This window comes from Strongylocentrotus purpuratus, unplaced genomic scaffold (genome assembly GCF_000002235.5).
Source record: "Strongylocentrotus purpuratus isolate Spur 01 unplaced genomic scaffold, Spur_5.0 spur5_scaffold_12, whole genome shotgun sequence".
NCBI lineage: Eukaryota > Metazoa > Echinodermata > Echinoidea > Camarodonta > Strongylocentrotidae > Strongylocentrotus > Strongylocentrotus purpuratus.
The window spans coordinates 27760530-27771959 of record NW_022145597.1 but is presented as its reverse complement, the minus strand read 5'-3'; the positions used below and the strand labels follow the sequence as shown (position 1 = coordinate 27771959).

Below are 11430 nucleotides of genomic sequence, written 5' to 3'. Positions count from 1 at the left end.
AATGAAATTAGCAGAAGTGTTGTTTTACTAACTAGTACATAATTGCCTTCTTATTCGTGTAAGTAAAGGGAAGATATTCGGGAAGGCAAGATTGTGTATATAGGTATTTCTACTACATTTGATCCGACACGTCCATCCAGGACAGCCTCACCGAGGCTAACTTTTAATGGTTCTTACAGTCTGCACTTGTGTTGAGTTCACACTAACTGTTAAAGCATTAAAGCTTTTCGACATACAACTCGAGATTCTTGTCTGATTTCTTTAGAGCAGTGAAACGTAGACAAAAGGGTGAGAATCAGTGACTGTTATGTGATTACGGAGCAAGGATGATGGATTGCTCGAGGGATGATCAATTGGTTGATGCTGTGCATAAGAAGGGTGTAGATTTACACCCCACAGGGTGTGGAATCAATCATATAGTGTATACAATTCAACCCCACGGGTGTAAATTTGAACCCATTTTTCATGAAAAAGGGAGTAAAATCATAACCTTGGGGTGTAAATTTACACCTTCTTGTAGGATGTAAATTTACTCCCTACATTGGGGAGTAAATTTACTCCATGAGGGGTGTCACTTATGCGACAAGCATTTACTCCCTATATGGAGTGAATTCAAACCTCTTTTTCTCTGTGTGTATGTCTGTGCATGAGGGGGTGTCTGTTCCTGCCTATGCTCACGAGTTGCAACTTGGGGCGCATGAATGAAGCTGTTTGTTTTTAATTTGAGGCCAATAGATGTTCATAATTTCATGGAAACTTTACAATTGAAAACAAATTCTTATTACAATTTTTGTTTAAGTATGTGTATAGATAGAACAGAAAATCACTGAATAGTGTCAATTTTATTTCGGTAAATGTTAGAGGTTTAAGGGATAGGACTAAACGATTAGCTATTTTTAATTGGATTAAAAGTAAGAAAAGGGTTGTAGTAATGTTGCAAGAAACGTACAGTACACAAGATATTGAATTTGCGTGGAGAAAGGATTGGGAAGGGCCAATGTACTGTTGTCATGGATCGAATCACAGTAGAGGAGTTCTTCTTCCATTTTCGAAAAATGTAGATGTTAAAGTGGAGGAAGTAGTCAAAGATGTGGATGGTCGTTTTATTTTATTAAAAGGTTTAATTTGTGATACGAGGCTCTTAATAGGGAATATGTACTTCCCAACAAGGCCGTTAGACGTCAGAATAAGAGAGGAACTGAATTATAAGGAGATTTTAAGCAAGATTAAAAGACTTCTCGGATGGTGGAAACAGAGGGACCGTACGGTGTTTGGAAAAATTCATTTATCAAAAACACATGCATTATGTAAATTAAATTACGTTTTTGCTTTACTAGTGGTTCCAAAGTGGATCATATCGGAAATACAGAAAATATGTTTTGAATTTATATGGAATGGAAAAGATCGAATTAAGAGAATAATATTGTATCAAGGTTATAATGAAGGATGGTTTCGAATGACTAATTTTGACCTGTTTGTAAAAAACCAACGGGTAATGTGGGTGAAAAGACTATTTTACGGAGAAAAATCTATGAGATGGAAGCTATATTTTGATTTCTGCTTCAAGATGGTAGGGGTAGAATTATTTTTTGTGTAACTATGATTCCAAGTTATTAAGTTTCAAAGTACCTAAGTTCTATTTGGAAATGATCAAAGCATGGGAAGAGTTAGAAGGTTGTAGGAATTTTGAAGAAAAGAATAATCCAATTATTTTTAACAATAAAGATTTCTTATTGAAAAAGAAAATGATTTTTGATGAGGAGTTGTTTACACGCAATATAATTTCAATTCAAGATATTTTTGCTAAAAATGGCATGGGGGCAATATCTCATTTTCAAAATTTGGGGTTAAAAAGAAACAAAATTGTTGATATATTGAATATTGGGGAAGCTATTTTGAGAAGCGGAAAAAAGGATAACTGGAGATTAGTGGATGTAAAAGAGTATGATATTTTAATGCAGTTAACAGTGTTGTGAAGCTCCTCAGAGATGTATTATTGAGGAAGATTTATGAATATTTTATAGAGAAGTTACAAAATTTATTTGTCTTGAAGATTCATGATGGACGGGAATTTTCAGATTTGTCAAATGAGGTATGTAGGGAGATATTTAGTAGGCCTAGGAAAGTTACTCTTGTTAACAGACTAAGAGAAATTCAGTATAAACTGCTTCATTGAGCAATATATACTAGAGAACATTTATTCAGATTCGGCTTTGTTGTAGATAACTTGTGCTCATTTTGTAAGCAAAAGATAGAAACATATTTATACTTGTTCTGGGAGTGTGTACATGTTCAAAGATTATGGCAAAATGTAATAGCTAAGTTTGAGCTAAGGGAATGAAGGTCTATCGACTGGATAGATATTCATTTAGGGTTGTCCGGTAACTCCCCACGAATAAAGATTTTTAATATAAATATTTTTGCAATGAAATATTGGATATATAGATGCAGGGGAAAGTCCGTAATATTGTCTTTGGGAGAGTTTTAAAAAGAACTGTTGGAATTTATGGAAGAAGAAAAGAATATTGCAGGGAGGGCAGGTAAATTGGCCTTACATTTGCAGAAGTGGGAACAAGTAAAATTTTCATGAACTTTTAACACTGGGCTATTGTGGCTATTGTAGCCTCGTTTAAATGATTTTGTTTTAAAATGTTTTAAATAGATTGTTTCTGTTTGTCTGTTGCTCCAATTCGGGGTATTCTGAGGAGGAACAGTGTGTGTTGGAAGTGTGGTCGGGTGGTATGTGTGTCGCATGGTGGGGAGGGGGGGGGGTAGTAGTGTGTTCGGTTGGATGGGGTTATTTGTTTTATGTTACAACTGATTTCATTTTCGTTTTCATCAATTGTACAATTTATGTAATGAAAATATTTTGAATTCATGTCAAGGAAAAACGACTGTATTTTATTTCTAAAATTAATTTGTATTGTTTGGGTCAAATCTGACTGACATGAGCGCTATACAAGAACCCACTATTAATTTTATTATTATTATTATTGAAGAAAAAAAAGTGTGTGTGTTTGTGAGTTGTTTTTTTTACACACTTGCATTATTCATAATTATATATTTAGGATTTCGAGCTGACATGTCATTTTGTGGAATTTATTTAACCAACATGAGATCAAACTGTGTTTCAACACCATGAGAAGAAACAAAATCTATAATCTGGTGTCGTGTTCGCTGCTTTTATTTGCAACCGTTGTACTTACTGTCTTCATCGACTTCTGACTCTCATTAGCCCTCTTCTTCTTTTGACCGATGAACTCCGTGAATGTGTAGAGGTAAGGATTCAAGGTAGAGTTGATGGGCAAGATGAAGACGGCCGACCAGGCGTAGAGAGAGACGGGGAGCTCGACCCGCCCGGTCTGAGAGAGGATCCCCATGATGATGACTGGCATCCAGCACAAGAAATCAGTGCCGATGATGATGGCCATCTTGAAGGCCATTCTCACCTCCTGGTCGTGCGGGGATCCCGTGTTGCGGTCCTTCCCGATGCTGTTTGCCGATCTCCTCACCTGGACGAAAATGATGATGTAACAGATGAGGATGAATAAGAAGCAGATGAGGTTGATACCCAGGAAAAGTACTATGGAATAGATCCAAGATGGCTGAAGGCTCCCATCATTGTTGGACTGAAAGATAGAGATGCCCTCGATGCGATCCCAGACTCGAGTTCTCGTCCCTGTTGAATCCACGCTCAGGGGCAGACCGATGCAGACGTCGGATAGCCCGTAGAACCCAGTCACGAATGACCCAATCAGGACGGGCCCCAAGCTGAGGATGGTTGTGATGACCCATGTGATGACGACACAAACGCGCGCCGACTCGGAGTGGAATTTGAATCTGCTGAACGGGAACACCACATTCAGGAATCGATCGACGGTGATTATTGTCAACATAAACACGGAGCTCTCACTTGACAGGATGGCAAGGGCACCTGCGAACCTGCACAGACCCGAGCTTCTCCATTCCGGCGCTTTGAGGAAGTAGTATTCCCCGTAATAGGTATCGGCTGATGCTATAATGATCATGAAAATGCCCATGAACCAATCAGCGATGGCTAAGTTCGAGATGAAAAAAACCTGCTGATGATTACTCGTGTTCGATCGCTTATTGCGGCATCGGATGAAAATTACCATGGTATTGCCGAAGAGGGCGCCGAACCCGAGCACCCACAAGGCGATTCGCAGGACGCTGTTAGGCATGAGTCTGGTGCAGGAGTCTAGTGAGGAAATATCAACTTTTGAGCATGTATAGGCACTGTCAAAGAGACAGCAGAGACGGTAGTCATCCGTGGAGCTGGGGATTAAACAAAAACGGTTCACTTGACTTGTTACCCAAGAGTTTATTCGCATTAAGCCCGCTGTACACGGGTCGTTATTTCCTAGGACTGCTAGAACGAGTGGTGCAGTATTTGAAGCGCCATATGATAGTGACATACTACGAACAAACTAATGCAGATGAATAGTGCAAACATTGCGCTGAATTATAGGATACTTTCATACACTTGATAAGCGCAAGTAAGGAAGTCGAAACGATGTCTCGTATGCAACCGGCATAAGGCAATGTCTGTATGTATTCGAATGCTATCACCTATCCAATTGAAACTTCTTCCCTCGTAAAAGATTAGGATACAAAGCGTTACTGAGAATTAGGGAGGAAAAAGACTGTCCGAGTGGTTAATAAAGGCATGTGGTCTTTCTTTTCACGTTCTTTGAGTACATGTTTTAATAATTTAAAAAAATTCTTCGAAGGAAATAGACAAATTAATGTAGTCTAAAGAAGGATTGACTGTGATGGGAAGTGGAATAAATGTTTTGATAGTATAGTATTTAAGTTTTTTTTTTGCATGCCAGCGAATGTGCTTTTCGGCGCTATAAAAGCAAATAAAAGGTTAAGAATAAGATATAACTTACAGCTGTTGGATATTCCCGAGTCCCCTGAACATGTCTGGTTCAAGATGGGTAAGATGGACCTCCCCCAACACTCTTCAAGTAATATCAAAATAGAAGATAAAACAATGACAATACTAATAGACAAATAATACGAGATTCGAGCGATTCATATTCGTCAGTTTGATTCTTGTTCATGGCTTTATTTCTCTTTTTTCTGTGTTTTTTAAATTAAACATACGTGACAACATTCAGTTTCAGCCGCAGGGTTAAACATTAAAACCGTAATACGACATAAATATATATATATATATATATATATATATATATATATATAATATATATCGGCCGAATGATTGATAGGATTGCAGCTATTTTGTTCTCAAATTGTATGATTCTTGTTTCCTTAAGCACATAGATGAAATGCAGAACAGAAATGTAGAAATGCAGACAAACTGATAACTTAATAACTCTTTTTTTAATAAACAATTTAGATTTCAAATCAGGTTTCTTGAGGACGAAAACTTGCACGGAAAGAAAATTATCCTCACTTTTGTATACCTCCACAACAAGGCCATCAAGTTAGGCTATCATAACTTTCCTCGGGTCTGAACATAATGCATAATAAGGTGGCCCAGAAGGGACATCGCGAATCGTGAAATCGCGAATCTTTGTTGTGAAAAATCACAAAGATTCGCGATGTCCCTTCAGGGCCACCATACAAATAGACAACTACAGCAACTACAGCAACAAAGCTTAAAATTGATTAATACAAAATGGTCGAACCAGTTGCATATATATACAGATGGATCTAAGTTTCCGGAGAAGGGCCAATGCTCGGCTGCTTTCTATATCCCACACTTTTCTGTACACCAATGTAAAAGATTAGCGAATTTTACCTCATCGTATAGAGCCGAGTTGGCTGCAATTGTTCTTGCCCTTCAATGGATCGAAGAAACAAACATCTATACAGGTGCAGTCATTTTTAGCGACTGCTTAAGTGCCCTCACAGCCTTGAAACATTTTAGTGACGAATCCTTTGTCACAGAAATATTTATAATAACGACCCGATTGAAATATAGAGGGATCGAAATCGCTTTGGAATGGATTCCAGGCCACTGTGGGATAGTGGGAAATGAAAAGGCAGACTTCTACGCAAAAAAAGCTCTAACTCAGGAAATTGAAATGCATAATAAATTGACTTTATTTGAAAAGACAAGTTTAATTTTGTACAGTTCAAAGTTACTTTGGCAAGAAAGGTGGAATGATACCCAATCGGCATTAAAAATCCTTCAGCCAAATGTTATCTCACAATATTCTTGTAAATTGGGAAGAAAAACTGAAACTATTCTTAGGCGACTACGCCTGGGAGTGTCTGGACTCAACCAAGACCTCTTGCGTTTGGGCATCCACTCCACAGGTTTCTGTGACAGCTGCCCAACATTAGAAACGGTCAGACATTTTTTGATAGAATGTCCAAAGTATATAATAGAAAGGGCCATGTTAATGTCAGAAGTTAATATTTCCAAGGAAGAGGACATTATGATATGTTTACGAAACAGTGACTCTCATGTACAAATGGCAATTTCTCGCTTCGTTTTTAGAACGAAGCGATTATGTAAAAAGTAAAATCAAAAAGAGATGAAAAACAGAAACCGCAATCAATTTGAGCTGAATAGAAGAGAAAATAGGTTTTTTGTGTATAACCTTATGCCTACACCTGTATTAGTGTCTTATTTGAAGTTTTGATCGTATAGACCTATATATCTTATTTAGGCCTCTTTTAATTAAAAAAAAAAAAAATAATGATTGAAACAATTTAACATTATTTATTTGACCAATCGAAAAACATATCTTAATACATACACACAACTTTAGGGAAGTGGAGAGGAGAGAGAGAGAGAAGGATACATGAAATCTGCTGGGGAAAAGAAAAAAAGCAATTAAAACTTGCTATATCATTACTCGAAAGCATGTCACCCCCCAATGATTATAGTAGTTAAAAGTCATGCGCTATATAAATAATTTCATGAACTAACTCATATAAACTAATAAAGCCCACAAGTGTTTTGCTTATGCAGTTGTCTTTCTCCTAATAAATAAATAAACCCTCTAAACATACAGGTACACGACGCCCCCTTGTCTATGCCAGAGTGACCTAGGTTGAGTTTATCAACCGAGAAGCGTACGGCGTAACATAACTCGCTGGGCTGGTAAGAAGGCATCATAGAAAGGACAGGGCCAGCGTGAGTTGGAACTGTGTGCGGATCGTGGTTTAATTTGAAATAATTTTTTGTTTTTATTTTTTTGTAGACTATGACTAATATTATATTAAAATGAGATTGGAAAAAGAAAGAAAGAAATAATAATTTTACCAAGACATTAAAAGAAAGAGATGCGATGAAATTGGCAACAATAGTCAAATTTGACTAATAGCCATTATAATACCAAACGAACAACAACAACAACAACTACATTTTGCTTCACTCCTAAATACAACATCAAATGAACCTTAAAATAAGTAACTAAAGAAGCCAACTTAACACTGATGAATTCCACTAGGATTTAAGGAATATTTCTTTGGGCAATGTTTCATCGAATTGTTCTTCGTGAACTGCGTGATGTAATGCAAAACCATAACCGCAAGTGTCTTTTCCTTTTTCTGCTTTTGTATTAATGTAAATCATAGTATCCTTCTTGATCAAAAGATTATTAAATGCCACTGTAAGATGGAACTGCGCCTATATGAGCTGGAAGAAAGATGGTGATTCATATCACAAAATGTGGTAAAAGTGAAATATTAATTGTGGTAACTTCAAGAAAAGAGAAATTAAACAACTTCGGTTTCGACAAAAAAAGGATATGACATTCATTATGGTTACACGTAAGAGTTTGATTCGGTCATGAAACGAGTCGATTTTTAATTCCCTATGTATTGTTTTTTCTTTAGCCCCTGCAAAATTTTAGATAGCTGATTAACGATTAGTAGGGAACAATTTATGAGAAGGTTGAGTTGGGGTATTAGGAAAAGTGATAATGAGCATAATTAGCATGATAATATTTTTTCGATTATAGGGCCCCGTCTTATAAACAGTTACGATAAATTACAACTTCTTCGCGATTAATATTGATCGCAACTCTGTACATAAAAGATAGCTAGGAGACTGTAGCTCGCGATTGATTGGAGGGCTTGCGATTGATTTGGATCAATCGCAACTCTTTATAACACGGGACCGAGGACCCCTTTTCTTAAAGCCTGTTATCAATAACAAGTTACAGTGACTTTTATAAGCCACTGATATCATTGCATTTGATTAGCTGGAGCAAATTCATCATAGAAATTAGCGTTTGTTATTAAAATGAAGTTTTATGAAGCAGGGCCATGGTTTCAGGTGAAAGCATGCACTTTCCGTAAAAACAGCCCACAAACTCTCGGCAGTGCATTTGGGATAAGTTTGTATCGCGGTCTATAAAAGACGGTCTCTCGCTTTTTACTTACAAGGTTTCGATTTTCGTCGTGTGGTCAAAAGTGCCAGGCTCGATATACGACAATGGGTTACGTCGGAATGATCTGAAGAAGAAAAAGAAAAGACAATAACAACAACAGTAATAACAATAATAATGATACTACTACTACTAACACTACTACAAATAAAAATGATGATATTAATATCATAATAGCTATAACAATACCAATAACCAAACTAAAACTCATACAACTAATAATAATTATCACAATGTTGGATATGATAAAAAGTCTATTTTTATAAGATAGTATGGTCTGTTATCGACAGGGCCGGATCCAGGGTAGGGTAACCATTCAGAATAATCTCTCACAAGTAAGATTTTTCTTCCTTTTGTGTATTTCAAAAATACCAGATTGGGTTTCAGATTTTGCTGGATTATGTGGGAGTTTTTTTTTCTGATTGTGAGATTTAATGTTCTGTGTAGGCTATTTTACTCTCTGCCTCCATTGCCAATTGCACATAAATTCTAATTGTAATTCCATTGTAACTCAAAGCCCCTATGAGGGATTTGCAAACCCCCAAAATGTATGTGTAGCGGGAGGATGAGTGCGGTTTCTCTCTTTGAGTGAAAACTGAATCCCTCGTTGTGTACACAACGAATGGGGTGAATTAAAAAACGCCAGTTGCAAAATTCAAACAGAAATTCTACTGTAATTTTGCTCACAATGGATATTGTGGTAACATACATTGATCAAAGTTTCCATTTTTTTTCTTCTAGTTAACAACATTTTTTTGGTTGTTGCTATTTTGAACCCCCTTAAGTGATGTTTTCCTGGCATCTACTAACATCTACTAATACTGTGTGGGTAGATAGATAGATAGATATTTGGTTTTATTCAAGTACTTATTAAAAATTCCGAAGACTAAACAAGTCAGTTTACAATATAAAATGCATAACAATAAAAAATAACAAGGTAAAAAAACACATGGATAAATTAAATCATTAATAAGTAAAAAAAAAAAAAATATATATATATAATAAGTATATAAGTATATATATCGCGTTTCACTTGGCAGCCCAAGGAAGGGGGTTCTAACCCCCTAACCCCCCCCCCCCCCCCCCCAACGTAGATCCCCGGCGGATGCTCTACCTAATATAAATGCATACCACATGAACATACGCTGATTACTTTCAAGGTTGAAGAAAAAAGTCTAAAGTTCATGGCATTTAGGGATAGAGAAAGAGATGACAAAGCTCATATATTTTGGGGGAAAATTTGCAATGAGCTTGGGTTTTTAAAAAGATAATGTAAACTCACATCCAATACACATTAGAAAGTCCATCGAGCATTCCTTTACGGAGTTCGGTTAGCTTGTTGTCCGTAAAAGATCTGTCATTAAGAAAAAAAACGAAACTGCTAATACCATGAATCTACTTCAGTCATCTTAAAATAATTTAATGAAGTAAATAACAAAACAAAGTGATTTGGTGTATAGTGAATATTCATGTATAAATGAATAGTAAATTGAAATGATTGAATATGTATTTTACAATCTACATTCAAACATAAAGAATAAGGGTTTATTATATTTATTTATATGTATATACAATGATATATCGGAAAAAAATGTTCATGAAATGTTATGGCCCTTCCCGATGACTTGACTGGATCATTTCATGGAGTTATTCATTATGAGCGTGATTATTGCAGATTATGAACGTAGTACATACAAACGACAATGGGAATTATAATTGTTTATGGAGGAGACGTCCATTAAACATTTGCGGTAAAATGTCGTTGTCGATTTTACGACTGACATTTTTATTTTCATTTTGGAAGAAAGATGAAGCGATGCATAAAATTGCGGGTAAGATTCAATTGACTTACATGCCGGTGATTTTGTCGAGTCCACTGAATGCCCCAGTCTCAATCATGCTGATAGAGTTATTCCGAAGTATCCTTTCAAAAAAGAATTAAATGCACATAAATTATACAAATGGCAAAATGGAAGTTGAATTGAATTAAACTGAAATGGTATTCATTAAAAAAAAATATGACAGCCCAAGGACTAAATTGCATTGCATTGCATTGAGTTAAAGCACAAAAACTAAATACCTTACAAATCTATATCAGAGTCAATGAAGGGGAGAAAAATTAAGATAATTGAAGAGGAGGGAGGGAGGGAGGGACAAGATACAAAAGAGAGAAAACGAAACAACAATATAGAGGTAGAGGTGTGACGGTCTAGAGGAAGAATAGATTGTAAATTACATAATAAGTAAGTGGATTCATTGACTAAACAACATATCGAATTTATAATTTAAAAAATTATATATCTGTATTTACTTAAAAGCAAATTGTACATGCATTTCCTGTAAATCATTAAGTATCTTCATCGAATTCATTGAATCAAATAGATTACTGAACTTATCAATTTCCCTCAGCCAGTTTTTTTGAGGGGCTACAAGAATGGGGTACACGCTTATCATTAGCCTTTAACTTATAAAAGCATCTTGAACAATAATGTTATACAATATTTTTTGGCTAAGAAAGTATGTTTTTGGAAGAAAGTGAATCAGATTTTGTTGTTTGAAACTTTAGGAGACGACTTGAAATTGGCAAGATTTATGACAAACATTGTTTTATACACAAATTATGAGATATGTAAAAATGATAACGATACATTTTGTTTAGATAATGCACATAAATTTTGCTTCATAAAAATGACATTTTAAGACGACGTGAACTATATTAAAATAAACTTGTTCATATCGAGAAACACTTACAGGTCCGTTATGTTTCCCAGATCCTGGAATGTTCCCGAACTTAGTGATTCTAACTTATTATAACCGAGGTCTCTGTAAATCAAAATCATTGTGATATGTATCATCAGATGATATTATTCATTTCGAAAGATATACATATAAGTTAAAGAGGAATAAAATCTTTAGAGAAAACTGAATACAAAAAATATCTGGGGAGAATATCGGGGAACTATTTCAGAGGAAGTTCGAAAAAACGTGCATTTGCAAAACGTATTAAAAAAGCAAAGAAATACAGACACAATTAAAC

At 35.7% G+C, this 11430-nt stretch overlaps 1 protein-coding gene across 1 annotated transcript; it reads right to left on the bottom strand.

Annotated features, from left to right (window-relative positions):
• Positions 1–3033: 3033 nt before the first annotated feature.
• LOC591312 (G-protein coupled receptor GRL101) lies at positions 3034–11210 on the bottom strand. The gene is made up of 6 exons (XM_011674404.2): positions 11145–11210; positions 10246–10317; positions 9676–9747; positions 8389–8460; positions 4914–4985; positions 3034–4296 (listed from the first exon to the last, which is right to left on the bottom strand). The coding sequence occupies exons 2-6, from the start codon at positions 10290–10292 to the stop codon at positions 3156–3158; spliced, it is 1404 nt and encodes a 467-aa protein (XP_011672706.2). The 5' UTR covers positions 10293–10317; positions 11145–11210; the 3' UTR covers positions 3034–3155.
• Positions 11211–11430: the final 220 nt, after the last annotated feature.

Excerpts from the sequence above, each read along its gene's own strand:
- LOC591312 (XM_011674404.2), bottom strand. The coding sequence starts at position 10,292 with ATGATTGAGACTGGGGCATTCAGTGGACTCGACAAAATCACCGGCAT. Across the intron at positions 9,748-10,245 it reads CTCGACAAAATCACCGGCAT|ATCTTTTACGGACAACAAGC; the intron begins GTAAGTCAATTG and ends TCTTAATGACAG. Across the intron at positions 4,986-8,388 it reads ACGACGAAAATCGAAACCTT|AGTGTTGGGGGAGGTCCATC; the intron begins GTAAGTAAAAAG and ends TATTACTTGAAG.